Source organism: Globicephala melas, chromosome 8 (genome assembly GCF_963455315.2).
Source record: "Globicephala melas chromosome 8, mGloMel1.2, whole genome shotgun sequence".
NCBI lineage: Eukaryota > Metazoa > Chordata > Mammalia > Artiodactyla > Delphinidae > Globicephala > Globicephala melas.
In genome coordinates, this window is record NC_083321.1 from 65,648,806 (window position 1) to 65,669,048 (window position 20,243).

Consider the following 20,243-nt stretch of genomic DNA (forward strand, 5'->3'; position numbering starts at 1 on the left):
ACCATTCACAAGAGTTCCTGATTGTTGAGTATAATATGATAATTTTGTAAACTGAGTTACAATTTCAAGGGTTTATTTTTCCTTCAGTTATGATTAATTTTTATTTGTCACTGGGTCTTAATGCTTAGCCTTTAAGTGTCTCTCCTAGGCCCCCTCTTTTATCTTCTTCCCTTAGCCTCTCTGTTGAGTATCTCTAAGTTCTTAAATGTGCAAGGTAAGCTTGTGCATTTTTATAAAGGCAAGTGCGCCATAAAGTACTTTCCCTCCACCATCCTCTATTTATCTTTTATAAGTCCAGATATTATAGAATTGTTTTAAAGTATGTCTTATAATTCTTGCCATTGTGTCTAGTTTTTAAATGCTTTCCTTCTGACTCCTTTCCTCTTACTTTACTTTAAAATAATAATATGAAATAAATAAATATGGGAGTAAAATCACACACATACCGTCACTTGTATCACTTTTGCTTTATTCCATTTATATTCCGAGGTTTTACTATTATGTTGGTATTATGAATATGTATTTTGGAATAGACTGTTAATTTAGATGAATCAAATTTCATTAAGGTCATTTACTTTTAGAAATATGTAATTTCTTATGAATACATGTATATATAAATACATGTCTCTGTTCCTATAATTTCAGCAGCTTAAAATAAATCCAAGATATAATATGCCTTGCATTAATTTAAATACATGAGGGTTAAAAGACAGTTTCAATACTGTTTCCAGTTTTCTACCAGATTCTTGATCACATTCACATTCGGATTCTTAACCACTGAGCCACCAGGGAAGTCCCACCTTCCTTAAATATAGTTAAGGAATCTTCTTTATTTCTACTCTACATCTGTTATAATGGGAACGCTTACTCTATCTACAGCACAGTCAGCTGTGATCTGGCCTGTGTGGGCAACTGTAGAGGCAAGAATCCTCATTTGTGTGATAATCACTCACAGCTTTAAATGATTTTATTGTAACATGTTCTTATAAGGTACAAAGCTAGAGAGAGAGAGAAGTAAAGTGGTCTCTCAGCATATTCTCATCTGAGGGTGATGACATTAGTTTTTCTCTGATTTATTTTTCTTGGATGTGTGTGTGTGTGTGTGTGTGTGTGTGTGTGTGTGTGTGTGTGTGTGTGAATCAGAGAAAGAGAGAGAGAGAGAGAGAGAGAACATCTTTTTTTATTGTCCATCCTTCTTTCTCTCTTGTTTTTTTCTCAATTCTCCTGCTTTTTTGTTCTTTTTCTTCATATCTTTTAAAAAAATATTTAGATAAATGGAAATTTCCAACTACTCATTTTTAAAATGATAAATTTCCATGGGTGTCCAATTTCAGTGGATCTCACACTTTAATGTAGGTAAGGATTGCCAGGGATACCTTTTAAAAATTATAGATTTCCAGGCCTTACTTTGAGCAATTCTTATTCAGTAGATGTTGGGTGGGGCTGAGATTCCTTGAGGTTTACCCTTCATATTCTGCTGCAGGGGATCAAGGAACGACATTTTCAAAATGCTGTTGCCTCAGGGCTCACTGCTATTGCTATAAACAGTAGCTACAGCATCATAATATTTTTCTTACTTGTTTTAACTGAGTTAATGTTGTCAACCAATCAGATAATTTCTCAAAAATTATTGTCAAAGGCATAGGCATTTGATTTATAAAGGTATTTGCAGACCACTCTTATACTAAATTTTTTTTTTTTACATTCTCACAATTCTAAATGCTGTGAGTTAAGTAACAACTTTTGCTTCAACTATAGGAGAATGTAAAATCACTTCAGGAGAGAAGCGTTGCTTATATCAACTCAGATTCATCTATAGAAGGTAAATTTTATTTTGGGTTGTTATTAAATAGTATACCATCATTTAAGTCTGTAAATTCAGCTTGTAAACTTTCTAAGATTATCCTCTCCTATGAGACACCTCTATAATACCTCCATTTTCCATTTTTACCAGAGAGAAAATCATTATGATTCCAATGAATCAATATGATTCATAACTAAGCTATTGATCCTAATTTCTTTAGTATATTTACCATTTGCCTCTCTTGGATTACTAGTTAAAATTCTAGTACTTAATTACATTCTTCATGTGCAGATAGTAAAAGGATTGGTCTACAGAATATTTCATACAGAAATACTTCCTGTATGTACTGGAGCAAATCTGAAGTGAGTACAAACTACAGACTTCCTTTTGACCCTGACATGTGACATTTGTATCTATAGGCTTTCACTGTATTATTACTTCTAGATAAATGTCAAAGCACACTTACTAGCTACTGACATGCTGTAGTCTAATGACTTGATATGTACTATTGAATTGAATGAATGAGGGAATTCCCTGGCGGTCCAGTGGTTAGGACTCAGCGCTTTCACTGACGTGGGCCTGGGTTTTATCCCTGGTCGGGGAACTAGGATTCTGCAAACCGAGCGGCACAGCCAGGGAAAGAAGAAAAAAAGGCAGAATTGAATGAATGAAGAAAGAATACTGTGGCCTTATCACTTCCTTTGCTAAAGTCTCCCTAAGTGATACTGCCTTACTGAAGGATGAGAGCTGCTGCCTTAGCAGCAAAATCCAACTATGCCCTCCAATGTCCTAAGTGTTTACCGCAGCCTCTCTCACCCCTGAAGAATTATTTCCACACTATTTTTAATTCTCTGGGAATGATGCCTTCAATTTGAAGTAATTATATCTTGTTTATAATTAGAAAATAAAGTTAGAATTAAATAGATTGGAGTTTCATTTGGAAGTATTAATATACTCTGTGTGTCTTATTTATTTTTCAGGCAATTATACTCTCAGAGTTGACTGTACACCCCTTCTTTACCAATTGGTGTATAAACTGACAAAAGAGGTATATAAGTAGTTCTATCTTAATGTTTTCTGATGAATAGTAAGTGAATAACTTGTTTTCTAAATTAGTGATACTTATTTTTAAACTGGCGACACATAGCTGATTTGTATTGATATAATAACTAAGCAGAACAAAATCTTTAATATAATATTTACTTATGTGACATAACTATGAAAATAGTAGCGCTAGTTTCTGTCCTAATAATAGTTCTTAATAATTGTATACATTTGTTATAAAGTATGGGGTCTGTCATTTTGTCTGGCATAGGCATTTTTATATAACAGAAAGAACGCTGAGCTGGAATGGAAAAGCCTTGATTTCAAAGATTGCCTTGGCTACTCATTCATTCGTTCATTCAACAAGTGTTTATTACGTGGTTACTATGTATCAGGCCCTATAAAATGAATTCTAGCAGCAGCAATGATAAAAGGAAAAGATTACTGAATCCAAATACTCTGTGATCTAGAGAGGATACAGACCTATAAATGAGGAACTATATATATTTCACTAGAGTATTGGATACTATATACAATGGAGAACAATTGTGGAACAGAGAAGCTAAAATCCTGGGGCAGCTGGGGAAGTGGGAAAACATTAGAGGATGTTTCCTGAAGAATTAATAGTTGGGCTGTAATACGGAGGGATGTGAAGGTAAGGGAGACGCTTTCTCAGCAGAGGATGCAGTACCTAAAAAAAGATGTGGAGGTATGAAAGAATGTATTTCTTGACCTGTAGGTAACTTAGTGTGACCTAAGCATAAGGTGTTGGTGAAAGGCTGGTACAAAATGGGGCATGACAAATAGGGGTTCAGAAACTTGGTGATGGAGAAATTCAAGAATCTTTAACAAGGTTGTACATTATCATATTTATTCATTTAGAAAGATTACTCTGTATCAGTGTAGTGAATAGGTTAAGCTGCAGTAAATCTAAAAGCAAAATGGAAATAATTCCGCATGCTTACTTACCACACAGGAATTTTATAAATATTACTTATTGATATATAAAATACTCTGAAAACTCTAATGTACTCTAAATCTCTAAAAATTATGTAATCTGTTCATTAAATATCTGTGTACATCATTAAATAATTACCTGTTATAGGATTTAACTATAGACGTATTTCTTTCAAGTAGGTATCACGTAGATGACAATGTGAAGTAGGTATCAATTTTCTGTAGGTACTATTTCCCAATCTTCCTTAATCTTGCCCTTTCCTTTTCACTGTTAGTGTCTTTAACATCTTATTCTCCCAAATGAGAGTCCTCTCATTATTCTTATCACAACTCTCTCACTGTATTGGGTAGCTTATGTCCTTGATCCTTTCATTGGAATGTCCCATAAAAACACCTCATCTGAAAGCAAGTTGTAAAGACAATCTTTATTGGGAGAACCCTCCTCAAGGTATGCATTCATGTTCTGTCCTACAGAGGTGGCTCCTGCCTTTGATGTGAGGGATAGTAATAATTTCAGGGCCAATAAGCAGAAGTTTCATTCTATCCCCCCTTTGTACAAAGGCAGATGCTTATCTGTGGCCATACAAAAACCCAGTAGAAAAAGGAGACTTTTATCCTCCTAAACTGTTTATTACAATTTTATCAACCCCTAGTGTGTGTTGGCACGGTCAAACCATGCTGGGGAGTGTGGTGGAGAGGGCTGAGCTTGGAGAGAAGGGAACCTACCTGCCTGATAGAAGCAGGAAATGGACAAGGTGTTGAAATAATGGGGGAGAACCAGCAATTATGACAGTGCATATAGCTGAAACAGAAAATTCTGATCTTAGCTGTACAGGCCATAGGGACACAGTTCTGGCTGGTGCTAGACCTGGATGGTATGATTCTGGAAAATGAAGAGGATTTTGCAGGGAATTCAGTTCAAGCAGTTTGTAGGAATTGGAGCAGGATCTCAGCTGGTGCAAATTGGCAGAAGCAGAGTACAGAGTAGAACCCAGTCATTTGGCTGGAAATGAGCAGAACATCCCTGAAGCTCCCACAGGCTGGTGGGAAGGGGGTGTCTCTGTGGAGTGCTGAGACTGTTTCTAAGCTGAGGACCTTGTATGCTATGATGAAGGAATAACCAACTCTGTGTAAAGGCCTGAGAAGATATCAGAGAAGATATTGTTTGGATTAAGATGGGTACCAGTATCCCCATTTCCACATGTGGGAAACTAGGGTTTAAAGAAAGGAAGCAATACACCAAAAGTTATAATGCTTTCAGCATTTCATAAGTAGGGTCTGTCTTTGGTCCGTTTTTGAACAAAGCAGAGCTGTAAACCAACAAACAAAATGCAGCCAATATGTATGATGATTTTTCTTCTACCACATGCTTCTGCTTTTCTTAGAGTGGAGAAAGAAAAGGAAAGTATAAGTTTGTAAGTATATGTTTAATGAGGGTAATAAAAAATGTTTATGTATATACATAAGTTCTTAAAATTCCCAGCTAGAAACCTGAGATTATGTAGTTTTTAAAAAACCCATCAAATTCCAACATTGTTTAAACACAGACTTTCTAAAATAACAGTTCCTCCTCACCCCACCTGCCCTACAAAACCAGGACTCATATTGACAATTTCAAGCTCAGCTTCTTAATGTCTGTCTCCTGCCCTAAGGCCTCCCTGTAGGTCATCTTGGACAAAAGCAATTTACTAAAGTAAATATTATATATATAAAGTTTGCTCCCAGTGACTTCCCACTGAAAGAAATCTAAGCTGCCCAACATTGAACTGATGACACTTGTTAAAAATCTGAAATGCTATTGAAAAGTTTACCAGCATAAGCAAGAAATTTTTTCCTAAGGACATGGCAAAATTACAAGTAAGTGGGAATTATAAATGAACAAGAATTTGGGCTGGATTTTTTTCTTGCAAGTTGCAAAAACATATTTTTCTGTAAAGAATATGATACACAAATGTTCACATAGATAAACGTAGAAGTTGATATTAACTAACATGTGGTTTTATATTGGAGTAAATTTAGTTGTTCTACCTCTTGTTCCCAATATTTGATTTATCTTTCCAGATCTCCAGCCCGGATGATGGTTTTGAGAGTAAATCTCTTTATGAAAGCTGGTTAGAAAAGGACCCTTCATCTGAAAATAAAACTTTGCCTAGGTAAATTACTTGTATGTACGTTTTCTACCACACGATCAGTTGAGTTTCCCTTTGCCCCTTGTTTCTCCAGACAGGCAATTCTCAGATGTCTCAACAATTTGAGAGTATTTTTGCAAATTTTTAGTAAAAAATTATTAGCCATTATTTTGCATTCTTGCATAAAATTACATTAAGATATGTATTAAATACATACATTAATTAATAAATACAATTCAAATGAAGTAGAAAAATGAATGATGGATTATTTCTTTCTAAATTTATTAAGGTGCATTATCAGTAACTACCAAGTTATGTCTTTACCTTTAATTAGTTTAGATTTTATGTAAGAATTAACTTTTATTTCTCATTTATACAATAGCAGCTTTCTTGTATTTATTTTATATTTATATTTGTTTTCTACTCCTATACTATTTCTAAAACCAGCTGGTGGTAGCAATTTATAGCTTCATTCCATATTGCAAATAAGTCTTGTGAAAGTTTAAATGTATCTCCACTATGCTTTTTTTCTTATTACAGGAATTTTAAAAAAAATATTTATTTATTTATTTTATTTTGGGCTGCGTTGGGTCTTAGTTGCAGCACGTGGGATCTTTCGTTGTGGTGCGCAGGCGTCTCTCTCTAGTTGTGGCGTGCAAGCTCCAGAGCGGGTGGGCTCTGTAGTTGTGGCATGTGAGCTCTCTAGTTGTGGCTCACATGCTCAGTAGTTGTGGCGCAGGGACTGAATTGCTCTGCAGCATGTGGGATCTTAGTACCCTGACCAGGGATGCAACCCACATCCCCTGCATTGGAAGGCGGATTCTTTTTTTTTTTTTTTTTTTTGCGGTACGCGGGCCTCTCACTGTTGTGGCCTCTCCCATTGCGGAGCACAGGCTCCGGACACGCAGGCTCAGCGGCCATGGCTCACGGGCCTAGCCGCTCCGTGGCATGTGGGATCTTCCCGGACCGGGGCACGAACCCGTGTCCCCTGCATCGGCAGGCAGACTCTCAACCACTGCGCCACCAGGGAAGCCCCTCCACTATGTTTTAAATGCTTATTCAAAAAAACACTAGAGTAGAAAAAAAGATTTAGAAAACGTCCCAAGGTCTCAATCTCAAAAACATGTCTAATAGTTTGGAAGTATATAGTTAGGTTCTTAATGCATATGTAATTTTATATTCTGTTTTACTGACTTATTTTTGAACGAAAATCTTCTATGACATTACATTTTTTTAAAAAGTTTTTATTTATTTATTTATTTTTGGTTGCATTGGGTCTTCATTGCTGCGTGCGGGCTTTCTCTAGTTGCAGCAAGTGGGGGCTACTCTTCGTTGTGGTGCGTGGGCTTCTCATTGCGGTGGCTTCTCTTGTTGCGGAGCATGGGCTCTAGGTGCACAGGCTTCAGTAGCTGTGGCACGAGGCCTCGGTAGTTGTGGCTCGAGGGCTCTAAAGCGCAGGCTCAGTAGTTGTGGCTCACGAGCTTAGTTGCTGCGCGGCATGTGGGATCTTCCTGGACCAGGGATCGAACCTATGTCCCCTGCACTGGCAGGAGGATTCCCAACCACTGTACCACCAGGGAAATCCCATCATTACATTTTATATGTATATATTATTTATATATATGTATGTATGTAGTGGCTTCTTAATTATATGCAAAGCAATATATTATAATTAGATTTATTTCTGAAATAAACTAAGGCACTTTTAGAGTCTTCATGATCTTAAATGTAGACTTTCTCATGGCAGTTTTCTTACTAGACTATAGTCCTCTAAGGGCAGAGACTGTATCTTATTTGTTTTTCCCTCAAAACAAATACCATAAACGCGGAAGATATCCTAGTTACCAGGCTGCCGTATTTAGTGTCACTGCCCGACTCTGGTTTCAATCAGCTCAGATTTATAGGTTTACACACATATGAATAGGTGTGGTGGTATACCTTTTCTTAAGTTTTATAAACGTGCCATACAACTCCTTGCAGTTCTTGGGGCAGTTTCATGGTGCCATCTATTTAATTTTATATTATTTATTTATGCATTGATTTCTTCGTGTGCGTGTATGTGTATCATATTTTACATTTAGAATCAACAAGCTGGGATCTGGAAGTGATTTTGAAGCTTATTTTCAGAGACTTGGAATTGCTTCAGGAAGAGTCCGGTACACTAAGAATAGGGTAAGCCATTTTATTATTTTGGATACATAGCACTTCATCCACATTCTCTTTGTTAGGAATTCTGTCATTTAGTTGTTGGGTACCAGGCACCGAGTGGACATGTGGCCTGGGAAGAATTGCAGGGATAGAGATAGCCTGTAGGTCCCTTTGTAGATGGACTAGGAAATCATTTGTGTTATTTTGTGAATGTTCACTGCCAGGGTTATTCAGTGAAGTGGTAGTTGATAGAGTAATGCCAGGTACTTAGCTGGTTATCACTACCGAGGGGTTTACATCCTTTTCCTGATGTGGGCTTTGTTGGAAAATCTAATTCTTCTTTTCTGATCTGCATTGCCTGCATTGCACCATTGCCACTCAAACACATTGATGATATGTGAGGACACGGGTTTTGAACCTATACCGTGTTTGTTTGTTATAAATTATGTCATAAACCAAACTGAAGATTACATCAGTAAACTCAAATTTGTCACAGATTTTAATAATTTTCTAATCATAATTGCAGTATGCCAACATCTTGCTTGTCTAGAATACATATCCCTTGCAAATTTGACTATCCAGTATACAACTAACAGAGAAGTAAGCAAGAACAGCTTCAGAATAACCCATAATAAATACATAAATCTGTAGACTAATACTCATTACACTTCATACATAAAAGATGCGCTTTACCTCTGTCAAATCTTCTTCACTTTTATACTGTCATCATTCTGAACAAAGTTTTCTAGTTTCTAAGACAATGCAGATTTAAAGCAGAATATCAGATAGAGGGAGAGAGACTGATACAGGGATGCCTTTTAGTGATATTAAAAGCAATAAGAATGATAGCTTTATGGCAAAGTAGCAGATAGGTAAAAACTAAAGTTAGGAAAGGCAGACCTAAGAAGTAAAAAATATTTATGTGGAGTACCACCCTGTAACAATTTATGTTTATAATGGTAACCCTTAATTTTGTAACAAAGGTTAAATGGCATGTGGTTATATACTGTTTGGGAAGGGAGGGAAGGGGCTGAAATGTTGACCTTTAAACAACAGGGGTGCCAACCCTCCCAGCAGTTGAAAACCCACACATAGCTTTACATTCAGGATCGTGTAGTTCTGTAGTACATATTTATTGAAAAAATATTAATGTATAAGTTGAACCCCTGTAGTTCAAACTTGTTAAAGTGTCAGCTGAATAATCCTTCAGCTATAACAATACTTAGCTGCTCAGAACCTTTCATTCTCAATCAGTTGATAGATAATTTTAAACTGTGCTGGTATGCAATTTGAGCATGTACTCCTTAATTTAATTGTCAGCAAAGCAATAGGGAAAAGTTTCAGGAAGCAGTGTTTTGAACAAAGATTATATGAATTATAAAATGAATAATGGTAAAATTTTAAATTGGTGAAAATTTGGTAGTGGGGTTTTAGTTAATTAGACTTAATTTTTTCACTCATTGTGATAAAACTCAGGGTGCCATATGGTTATGTTTTTTAATACAATCATTTTATGATTCCATAAAATATTATAATGTGAATATTTAATGTTTGTATATACTCGGTCCCCCCCACCTTTTTTTTTTCAGAAAACAGATAATTACAGCAGCTATCCAATGTACCATACAATTTATGAGACATTTGAATTGGTAGAGAATTTTTATGACCCCACGTTTAAAAAACAGCTTGCTGTAGCTCAGTTACGAGGAGCACTGGTTTATGAGCTTGCAGACTCTAAAATCATTCCTTTCAACATTCAAGACTATGCAAAATCTTTGGAAAACTATGCAACAGGTATCTACAGCTTATCCAGGAAATATGACCAACAATTAAGAGACCATCAAGTATCATTTGGTAAGAAATGGCTGGACAGATATTTTATAATCATCAAGTTAGAGTTTTAAGATATCACCTCCTATTGTCATCCACGCATACCATTTCATCCTAGAATTTATCCCTGCCTCATTTCTTAATCCTGACTTATAGAAAAAAAACTTTAAACACCTATTAAAGAATGTGATTTAGTTTGATATTTGTAGGATGAATCCATTTTGCTAAGTGCTACAAACATTGGGTTGGTAAATATTTTCCCCATATTGCTGCCTTTAAAAATGTTTTGTTATAAGAACAATACTATTAAAATGTAACAATATTACACAAAGATTGGAAAGTAGAGAAAGCCACCACTTCTACTACATATATGTAGTATTACGTTATTATCACTATTACTGCAGCATTTACCTATTAATGTTTTTCTACATGGAGGATTTTTTACATGGTTTTAAGCATTCTTTCCTTTTATATCTGGCCATTTTGTGGTTGCTGTTCCACATCATGTATCTCCTGCAAAGCAGAAGTGGAATGTGGTGTAGTGTAGTGTAGCAGCATTAAGCATTGGGTCTGGAAGCAGTTTCCTGTTTCAAATCCTGGCTCTAATATTTAGGCATTGTGTGACCTTGAGAAAGTTACTTAACCCCCTATGTGTCAGTTTTATTATGAGTGAAATAGTAAAGTAAAATGTTTCCAAGATTGCTGTGGAGATTCCATTTGGTTGGTGTGTGGAAACAATGGCGACTGTCACTTAGTGCTCATAATGTTAGCTATTATTACTGTTTTATTGCAACCATTTTCTTTTATTATTCTGGGAGTACATATTCTTAGTATATATCAAAGTTAGCAAATATGTACTGAGTGTCTACTGTGTACCAAGTGCTGTGTTATTTCCTGGGAGATATAAAGAAGATTAAGAAATAGTCATTGTGTTCAAAGAGCTTAAATTCTCATGGGGAAGGAGAAGACAAAATGCAGGGGAAAATCTATTAAAGGGGTGCACAGAGGGTACTACAGGGGTGCTGAGAATGAGTAGCGGGTAGTCAGTAAAGTGAGACATATGGACATATGGCATGAACATATATACACTACCAAACGTAAGGTAGATAGCTAGTGGGAAGCAGCCGCATAGCACAGGGAGATCAGCTCAGTGCTTTGTGACCACCTGGAGGGGTGGGATAGGGAGGGTGGGAGGGAGGGAGACGCAAGAGGGAAGAGATATGGGAACATATGTATATGTAGAACTGATTCACTTTGTTATAAAGGCAGAAACTAACACACGATTGTAAAGCAATTATACCCCAATAAAGATGTTAAAAAAAAAAAAAGTAACCTTCAGAAAGTTACGACGAGCAGCAGGCACTAAGATCTAGAAACTGAAGCAAAGAAAATTTAGAAAATTGTGCTTAGATCTATATGAATTGTCCCAATAAGTAAGTATTGAATGAATAAATAAATGAATGCTGGGTTTCTGATAAATTGAGTTAAAAGGATTTTTTATGTCTTAAACTCTTGAAATTTGTTATTTCCTTAAGAACCAATTTTGCCATTTTCAATTTGATACATTATTTCTTTGTTACAATATTTTCTAATAATTTCCATGGATCTGAAAGAAAACTCAGTAGAAAAATAGTTTCAACATCTATTTAGTCACAGCAGTCTGGAATGGGGCGGGGTTGGAAAATGAACCTTTGAAATATGAAGCACTCATGCTTACTAATCTCCCTTCTACTTTTCTATTTTTTTTAAAAAGATTCCTTATTTTCTGCTGTGAAAAACTTCTCAAAGTCTGCTTCCGATTTTCATAGAAGACTTTCACAAGTTGATCTGAATAAGTAAGTTTCAAATGTAAAGCTCCCTACTGTTTTGAAAAGCAGTCTGGTTACTGGAATGAACTGGGTACACTTATAGAAGCATTCAACTCTGAATCATTGCTACTCAAATTATGGTGTGCCAGCCAGTAGCATCAACATCACCTGGGAGCTTGTTAGAAAGGCAGAATATCAGACCCCATCCAAGACCTGCTTTATTAGAATTCTGCACTTTAACAAGACTCTCCAGGTAGTTTGTATTCACATTAAAGTTTGAGGGGCATAGCTGTTGAATGATAGACTAAAAACTCATCCCATGGCAAGGGCCAGGGAGACATGTCTTCAGAAGTTTGCATGATAAGAATTCTGACTATTTCTGGTAATTCATAATTCTACGGGTTTAAGTGCATTTGTAGCATATTTTACTACAGTCACAATATTCCTGTGAATGGTGTAGAAGTTCTTTCTTTACTAATACTTTTTTTGCGTTTCATTTAACCTCGTGCCGTTGTTAGGTTGAAAAATAATTTGAAAGTTATACTCAAAGCATTATTTAACAAGCATAATTTGTTCCACCTTACAGTCCATGTCACATTTCTTAATTTTTTTCAGATTTATCAGAATAAGCTTTCCCACCTCCCATCCGGGCAGAAAGCTGTATCAGTCACTGTGAGGGGCCTCTCTCCCTGGGGCTGTAGGACAGCCTAGGGAACTTTTGCAGCACCCCAAAAGAGAGTTGGCAGATTCCAAGTGTGGAAGGGACTCCCTGCCCACTAGGAGCAGCTGTCTCCCTCCTTGCAGACTCCTGCATCTTCCCTTCATTCTGTCTTGTTTAGCCCTTACTCTGCTCCTTTCTTCCACAGTAGAATTAACTGGTTTATCAAGAACAACTTGGTAGTCCACCCTGTCTACCTTTGCAGGAGGCCTGGCTCTCCTCCTACAAAGAATTTAAAATGTCTTTCACTTCTTTCTGGTCTGTGATCTTGAAAAACAAAACAAACCATTTCCCAATCAGTCTCTCTGCTTATTATAAATAATAGAAAAATGCCCCTGCTGTTATATGTAGCTTACCATATGAGCCTTACTGTGTGTTTTATATGCACTTTCTTTAAAAAATCTATGAGTTTAGAAGGTTATTTCCTCATGCCTTATCCTTATTTAATATTTTAAAATGTGGCTGCATGGTAAGGGTTTTAATTATCTATTTCTTATTCTCAAAGCCCCACTGCAGTGAGAATTATGAATGACCAACTGATGTTCCTGGAAAGGGCATTCATCGATCCCCTTGGTTTACCAGGGAGGCCATTCTATAGGTAAGGAGGCAACAGCTGTTCCACTAAAGGACACCAAATATGTCACTGTGACCAAAACCAGCACACCCAAGGTGTGCTTCAAACTCCTGCTATCAGACAAGTGGAAAGTGGATATGTATACTGAAGGAAATATGGGTGAGATTCTGCATAACAGTATAATTTGTACTATCAGAAAAGTTAATTTCATATCGTGTATTGCTTTGCTGCAGATGTAAACGGCAGATGATAGTTGAAAAAGAACTCGTAACAAAATCGAAAAGACACAGCATCTTAAAGGGGATCTGAGAGCTCATGTAGTTCAATTTTCTACATGAATCTTTTCTGTAGGATCTCAGAAAAGTAGTTATCCAGCCACTGTTTGAATCTTCCAGTGAATGGAAGCTTACTACCACATGAGGAAGTTCGTTCTGTTTTAGTAAAGTTCTACTTAATAGAAAGTTTTCTTCATAAAGATATAGTTCCCTGTAATTTTCTCCCTCTGACCCTGTTCTGCTCTCCGAAGTCAAAAAGAATTAGTCTAGATCTATTTCCATATAACATTTCAGGTTTTTGAAGATGGATGCCATAGTTTCCCCTAAAGAAATATCGTTATTGTTTTTTTATCTCTATCTCAGGTTTTCTTTCAGTATCTTGGCTGCTTTTGGATAGCCTCCAGTTTTTTGACGTACATTTTAAGCCGTGGTTTCTTGGTAAAAATTAGAAAGGTCCTAGCATTTAGAGTCAGAAAATCTGTGTTCTAGTTCACTTGCACATGTGTGATTTAGAGCAAGTCATATCTAGGGTTTGCTCATCTGAATTAGGATGGTGATAATTGCTATTTTACAAGGCTGTTTATCATCAAATGACATATACAAAAGATATTTCTATGTTACCTTTCTTATAAATATTAGTAATAATTTAACTGATTACAAGCCCAGGCATTTAGAGCCCAGCTCTACCAAATACTAAATGTGACCTGGGCAAATTTACTTCTCTAAGACTCAGGTTCCTCAGCTGTAGATGGAGATTACAGTGCTTTTACCCCATAGGTCTGTAGGTTTAAGGCATGCAGAAGATTCAGCTCAGAGGGGGTATACTCAGTAAATGGCTGCTATTTTTATAATAGTTTACATAATGTAAGGATAAATGTTTATCAATACAAATGAAATAGCAGCCATCAGTTATTTACATAAATCAAAGGTTGAAAGCTAATCTACACGTTAATACTCTCTTGCCTATCATTAGTCCATCTTTATATATTTATTTTTTTATTTTTTTAAGTTTTTTTTTTTTAATTATTTTTTTGGATGCATTGGGTCTTAGTTGCGGCACGCAGGATCTTTTGTTGCAGTGCACAGGCTCTTCGTTGCAGTGCGTCGGCTTCTCTCTACTTGTGGTGCGTGGGCTCCAGAGCTCACGGGCTCAGTAGTTGAGGTGTGGGCTTAGTTGCCCCGTGGCATGTGGGATCTTAGTTCCCCGACCAGGGATCGAACCGGCGTCCCCTGCATTGGAAGATGGATTCTTAACCACTGGACCACCAGGGAAGTCCTTATTTTTTAATTTATATGATTTATAAGCAAACATCTCTTTTTCAAATTCAGGCTCGATACAATTATATAGAATAAAAAGGGACAGTGCTAACACACGGACATCTCTATTATTTCCTTCAGGGAAAATCAGTGATGAGTTTGATGTTAAATTTTGAATGCAGTTATGTACACATGTATAGTTATTCATTTTTTATTTATTCATTTCTGTTTACATAAATGGGACCATATATCACTTTGCAACTGCTTTTGGTAAAAATTTATCTCAGAGATCTATGTCAATATATACAACTTTTTTACTTATTTATTCCTTTGGCTGTGTCAGGTCTTCGTTGCTGCAAGCGGGCTTTTCTCTAGTTGCAGCGAGCGGGGGCTACTCTTTGTTGTGGTGCGCGGATTTGTTGTGGAGCACAGGCTCTAGGCGTGCTGGCTTCAGTAGCTGTGGCTCACGGGCTCAGTAGTTGTGGCTCACGGGCTCTAGAGTGTGGGCTCAGTACTTGTGGCACATGGGCTTAGTTGCTCCAAAGCATGTGGGATCTTCCCAGACCAGGGCACAAACCCGTGTCCCCTGCATTGGCAGGCGGATTCTTAACCACTGCGCCACCAGAGAAGCCCAATATATATAATTTTAGCTCTTCTCATCTGCTGCATAGTGTTCCACTGTATGGCTTTCATGTGTAATTTTTTTAGTCCTTATTGAGTTTTTAATTAGATTTTGCCCCCCAATTATTTAGTACTATGAAAAGTACTGCTATAAAATGTCCCTGAGCCCTACTTGAACATTTGTTTTAATATCTCTATAATCAGTACCTGAGATTTCAGGGTCAAAGGGTAAACACACTTTTTGGAACTATTAATTGAACATGAAGACTATATTCTACAGCCAGGGAGAGGTGGTTCAAGATGACAATGTAGGAAGATACCGAACTCACCTCTCCCAGACATACCAAATCTACAGCTACAGATGGGACAGTTGTCCTCTGAAAAAGACCTGACGATTAGCCGAGCAACTCCTTCAAATCAGGCAAAGGAGAAAAAGGCCACGTGGATGTGGGTAGGTGAGGCTGAGGCCCAATCTTGCCACCAAGCCCACAGCAAAGGGTTTGTACCCAAATCAGCCACCTCAACTTTTAGGCCCTGTGCCTGAGAGGTAAGCCTCCCAAACATCTGGCTTTGAGAACCAACAAAGCTGCTGCATCCCGAAGACCAAAGGGATGTACAGAACTGAGAAACTGCTCAGGCTGAAAGGACTGGCTGGAACTCATCTGCACAGGGCCCAGCACAGGAGCAGTCCTTAAAAGCACCCAGATTTTATGTGAAAGAGATTCACTTGCTGATCTTAAAGCACCGGCTGGAGGGGCAGGGGCCTGGTGGGATACTCTCCGAGATGGGGGCCGGTGGGTGCCGATTTCCACTCTTCCTCTGCCTTGCTAAAGCTCGTGGGCACTATCTTTCTTTCCCTCCTCTTCCCTGAAGGTGATGATCGTTACACATTCCCTCTGCTGATCTCCAGAGCACCAGTATCTCTGGAGCGGAGCTTTTATTTGCAGCTGGTATTCTGCCTTTTGCATCTGGTGTCCTGGTTTTTGTAGCTGTCGCCAGGAGACACTCCTTGATTGCTTGGCGCGGGGTAGCGGGTGGGAGGGCTTGCATTCCTGCATCCCATGAGGCTGTAACAACTGGAGAGACAGTCTTGGCAGACTACCATCCCCAAGGTACGACCAGACTGAAAACACCCCCAGTCTTTCTGAGAAAGAGGCTCATTTGCTTGTCCAGGAGCTTTGGCCTGAGGAGAGGGCTTTCGTTCCGGCGCACTTCTAAAAGCCCACGGAGTGCTCTCTTGAGGAATGGAGGCTGGTGGAAGCACTCTTTGCGCTCTCCCTCTGCCTCACTCCAGCTTGACCTTCTCTCTCAGAAGGGAGCTTATACCCTTTGCTGGCACCCTGATATTTGAAGCTGCTGCCGGAGATACCTCTACATTGCCTGGCTCTAGTGACCAGAGGGGATTATGCTTGCGGGTGTCATAGGAATAGATATTAAACAGCTACCACTGTCAGGCACAGCAAGAGAGAGGCAGCAGAACCAAGGGCTGTCTTCCAGGGAAAGAAGCCTATAAGCTTATAATCACAGCTGCAGGCCGAGAGGCAGGATTCTGATTAAACACATTACCCATCTAAGGGCTGACTGTAAACTGTACCAGAGACCTAGGAGGGCAGGTGCTGTCTTCATGCTCTCCCTTTGCCACGCTCCAGAGAACGAGCATCTCTCAGGGGAACGCTTACACGTTTGATGCCTCAGCTTTTGTGGCTGCTGCCCAGGGGATACCCCTTCATCCCCTGCCTCTGGCGGCCAGGTGGTATTGCTTTCCTGGGTCCCACAGGGTTACAACGATCCGAGAGTCAGTGCGTGGGAGGCTGCCACCTTCAGGTCACTGCACAGATAGCAGGCGGAAACACCCCCCCCTCCCCTTTCCGTAGAAGAGGCCTATTTGCCTGTCCTGGAGCTTCAGCCTGAGGGGCAGCCTTCACGCTTGGCACACATCTAGAGGCCTGTGGAGCTCCTCTCAGAGAACACGGGCCGGGGAACGCTGTCTACGTTCTCCCTCTGCTCTGCTACAGCTTGCTAGTATATACCAGAAAGGAGCTTACGCACTTGTCTGGAGCCCCGAGTTTTGACTGCTACCCAGGGGACACCTTCCTATGACCTGGCTCTAGTGGCCACCAGACCTACTCTCGTGTTCCACAGGATGGTATACATTTGCATACTTTAAAAGCTGCTGCCTGAGGGCCTGGCTTCCAATCATCCTGAATCTAAGTGCTGACTGAGATATTCCCCTTTGGTACACTGACAGGTCTTGGCACACACTCAGCTGTTGGGAGCTATTAAAAATAGGTGGCTTGGAGAATCCCAGAGGTTTGAGAGACAACCAGAGCTAGGGAAAGGTTGGACAGTAAGGTTTATCACATGAGGCTACTCCATCAAGACTGCTGGTTTCTACGCATTAGATGCAACAGCCACCTCTTCCAGAGAGTCAAGCAAAATGAGGAAACACGGGAATATGTTACAAACAAAGAAGAAAAGACAAAACCCCAGGAGAAAAACAGTTAAATATAAGTAATCTACCTGATAAAGTGTTCAAAGTAGTGGTCATCAAAGAGGCTACTGAATGTGAGAGAAGAATGGATGAACACAGCGAAAACTTTGAGAAACTTGTAGAACATATAAGAGAGTACCAAATAGAAGTCATGGTGTTAAAGAAAGAATACAATAACTGAACTGAAAAATACACTAGGGTGGTTCACTAGCAGACTAAAAGAAGCAGAAGAATCAGTGACCTGGAACACAGGTGGTGGAACTCACACAAACAGAGCAACAAAAAGCAAAAAGGATTTTTAAAAGTGATGACAGCTTAAGGGACCTCTGGGACATCATCAAGTGAAACAACATTTATGTTATAGAGGTCCCAAAAGAAAAGAGAAGGGGGCTGAAAACTTCCCCAACATGGGGAAGGAAACAGACACCCAGATCCAGGAAGCTGAGACAATTCCAAATAAGATGAACCAAAAGATACCCATCTAAGACAAATTATAATTAAAATGGCAAGGAAGGTAGAAATAAGGAGAGAATCTTAAAAGCAGCAAGAGAAAAACAACTTATGAACAAGAGAATCCTCTTGAGACCATTAGCAGATATTCCAGGAGAAATTTTTCAGGCCAGAAGGGAGTGGCATGATGTATTCAAAGTGCTGAAAGGAGAAAATTCCCAACCAAAGTGAATAAAAACCATATAATCATCTCAATAGAGAAAAAACATTTGGCGAAATTCAATATCCACTTATAATAAGTTTCAACGGGACTTCCCTGGTGGTCCCGTGGTTAAGACTCCGTGCTCCTACTGCAGGGAGCATGGGTTCGATCCCTGGTCAGGGAACTAAGATCCCACATGCCGCAGAGCGAATTAAAAAAAAAAGTCTCAACAAACTGGATACAGAGGCAGTGTATCTCAACATAACATAGGCCATATATGACAGACCCAGAGCTGCCATCATGCTCAATGGTGAAAAACCCAAAACATGACAAGTATGCCTACTCTCACCACTTTTATTCAACATAGTACTGGAAGTCCTAGCCACAGCAATTAGGACAAGTAAATCAAAGACAACCAAACCAGGAAGAAGTAAAACTGTCACTATTGCAGATGACATGGTACTGTTTGTAGAAAAACCTAATGATTCCACAAAAAAACTATTAGAATAAATGAATTCAGTAAAGCTGTAGGACACATAAGCAATATACAGGGACCTATGGCATTTCTACACACTAATGATCACAAAGAAATTAGGAAAACACCCCATTTACAATTTCACCAGGTTTACTTGATTGCTATATCAATAATACTGTACTATACTCTCCCTTTACAATTCTCCAGAAGACGGCATGTATAGTAAGGAATACCTATGACCTGTATCTCTCTCTAATCTCAGCTTATATATGTCAGAATATTAATGTTTATAAACAGTTTAGCACATATACCTCTTTTAATAAGAAAGATCCATTTGAGGCCATACTAAAATTTAAAAGCCAAGAGCAATAAATCCTGATGTACGTTGGGAAATCTAAATGATTACATTATAAATTTCTCTTTGATCGTTAATATAGTGTCTTTACATAGAGTTCCATATTGTGTCCTACAGTAGATTTACAGCTTGAAGCAGCTACAGGATTTGACTATTGGGCCTAATTCCTGATAAGAGGGTTTAATAAAATATGTACATTTGTGGAAGGCAGAATTCCACACACTGGGGAGAGAAGTAACTTGATCTCTTGAGCTACTTATGAGGTGAAGTAGGAAATCAACTGCAAACTTTCCTTCTAGATCAAAAAAGTGTGTCTTTGTGGGCAACCCATATATAGCCATTTTACCTTTGTGGAATGGGCTTTATTATCCTTGCCACTTGTGATATTTTTGTAATACAAGTTTCTTTAATTATTGCTTTTTAATGTCTGAAGAGTACTGGGAACAACTGTCATTCTTGTTGAATCTCTAAAAAAGGCAATACAGCGGTATTTTTTTAATCTCTTATTAAACATATCCATAAATTATCCATGCTTCATGGATGTCAGTTTGTGGATGTCTAGGCAGTTAGACAACTAATGCCCATAACTTACAGGAAAGAATCTACTTACTTCCAACTGCATGGGATGGCAACATATGATTCACGAGATGCGTCTTATCAACTCCTTTCTTTGCTTAAAATTATACCATTAACTAAGTATCTCAAACCAATTATATATGTTTTTATTTTGGAGTAACAAAAGTAAATGCCAGGAGGAGACACAGAATACTTAGTAAGATACGGTCTAACAAAGCAGAATGAATAAAGAAAAAGCATATAAAATGTAATATATGTATACGCTTCAGTTCAACCTGTCCTCTTTGTTTTTTTCTACTAGGCACATCATCTTTGCTCCAAGCAGCCACAACAAATATGCTGGCGAATCATTTCCTGGCATCTTTGATTCTATATTTGATATTGAAAATAAAGCAGATCCTCGTTCAGCCTGGAAAGAAGTAAAGAAACACATTTCAATTGCAGCCTTTACAATTCAAGCAGCAGCAGGGACTCTGAAAGAGTTGTTATAGTAAGGTCTCAGCCAACTAGCTGCCATTAAAAGTCTGAG

General features: G+C 38.4%; 1 protein-coding gene across 2 annotated transcripts in view; it reads left to right on the forward strand.

Annotated features, from left to right (window-relative positions):
- NAALAD2 (N-acetylated alpha-linked acidic dipeptidase 2) overlaps nucleotides 1-20,243 on the forward strand; it is a 59,518-nt gene that overhangs the window by 27,904 nt on the left and 11,371 nt on the right. For both annotated transcript variants that reach the window (XM_030883786.3, XM_030883787.3), the window contains exons 12-19: nucleotides 1,759-1,822; nucleotides 2,785-2,852; nucleotides 5,867-5,958; nucleotides 8,016-8,106; nucleotides 9,672-9,936; nucleotides 11,666-11,747; nucleotides 12,944-13,036; nucleotides 20,016-20,133. In XM_030883786.3, coding sequence (XP_030739646.2) covers nucleotides 1,759-1,822; nucleotides 2,785-2,852; nucleotides 5,867-5,958; nucleotides 8,016-8,106; nucleotides 9,672-9,936; nucleotides 11,666-11,747; nucleotides 12,944-13,036; nucleotides 20,016-20,133 — 873 coding nt within the window. The remainder of the gene's footprint in view (nucleotides 1-1,758; nucleotides 1,823-2,784; nucleotides 2,853-5,866; nucleotides 5,959-8,015; nucleotides 8,107-9,671; nucleotides 9,937-11,665; nucleotides 11,748-12,943; nucleotides 13,037-20,015; nucleotides 20,134-20,243) is intronic.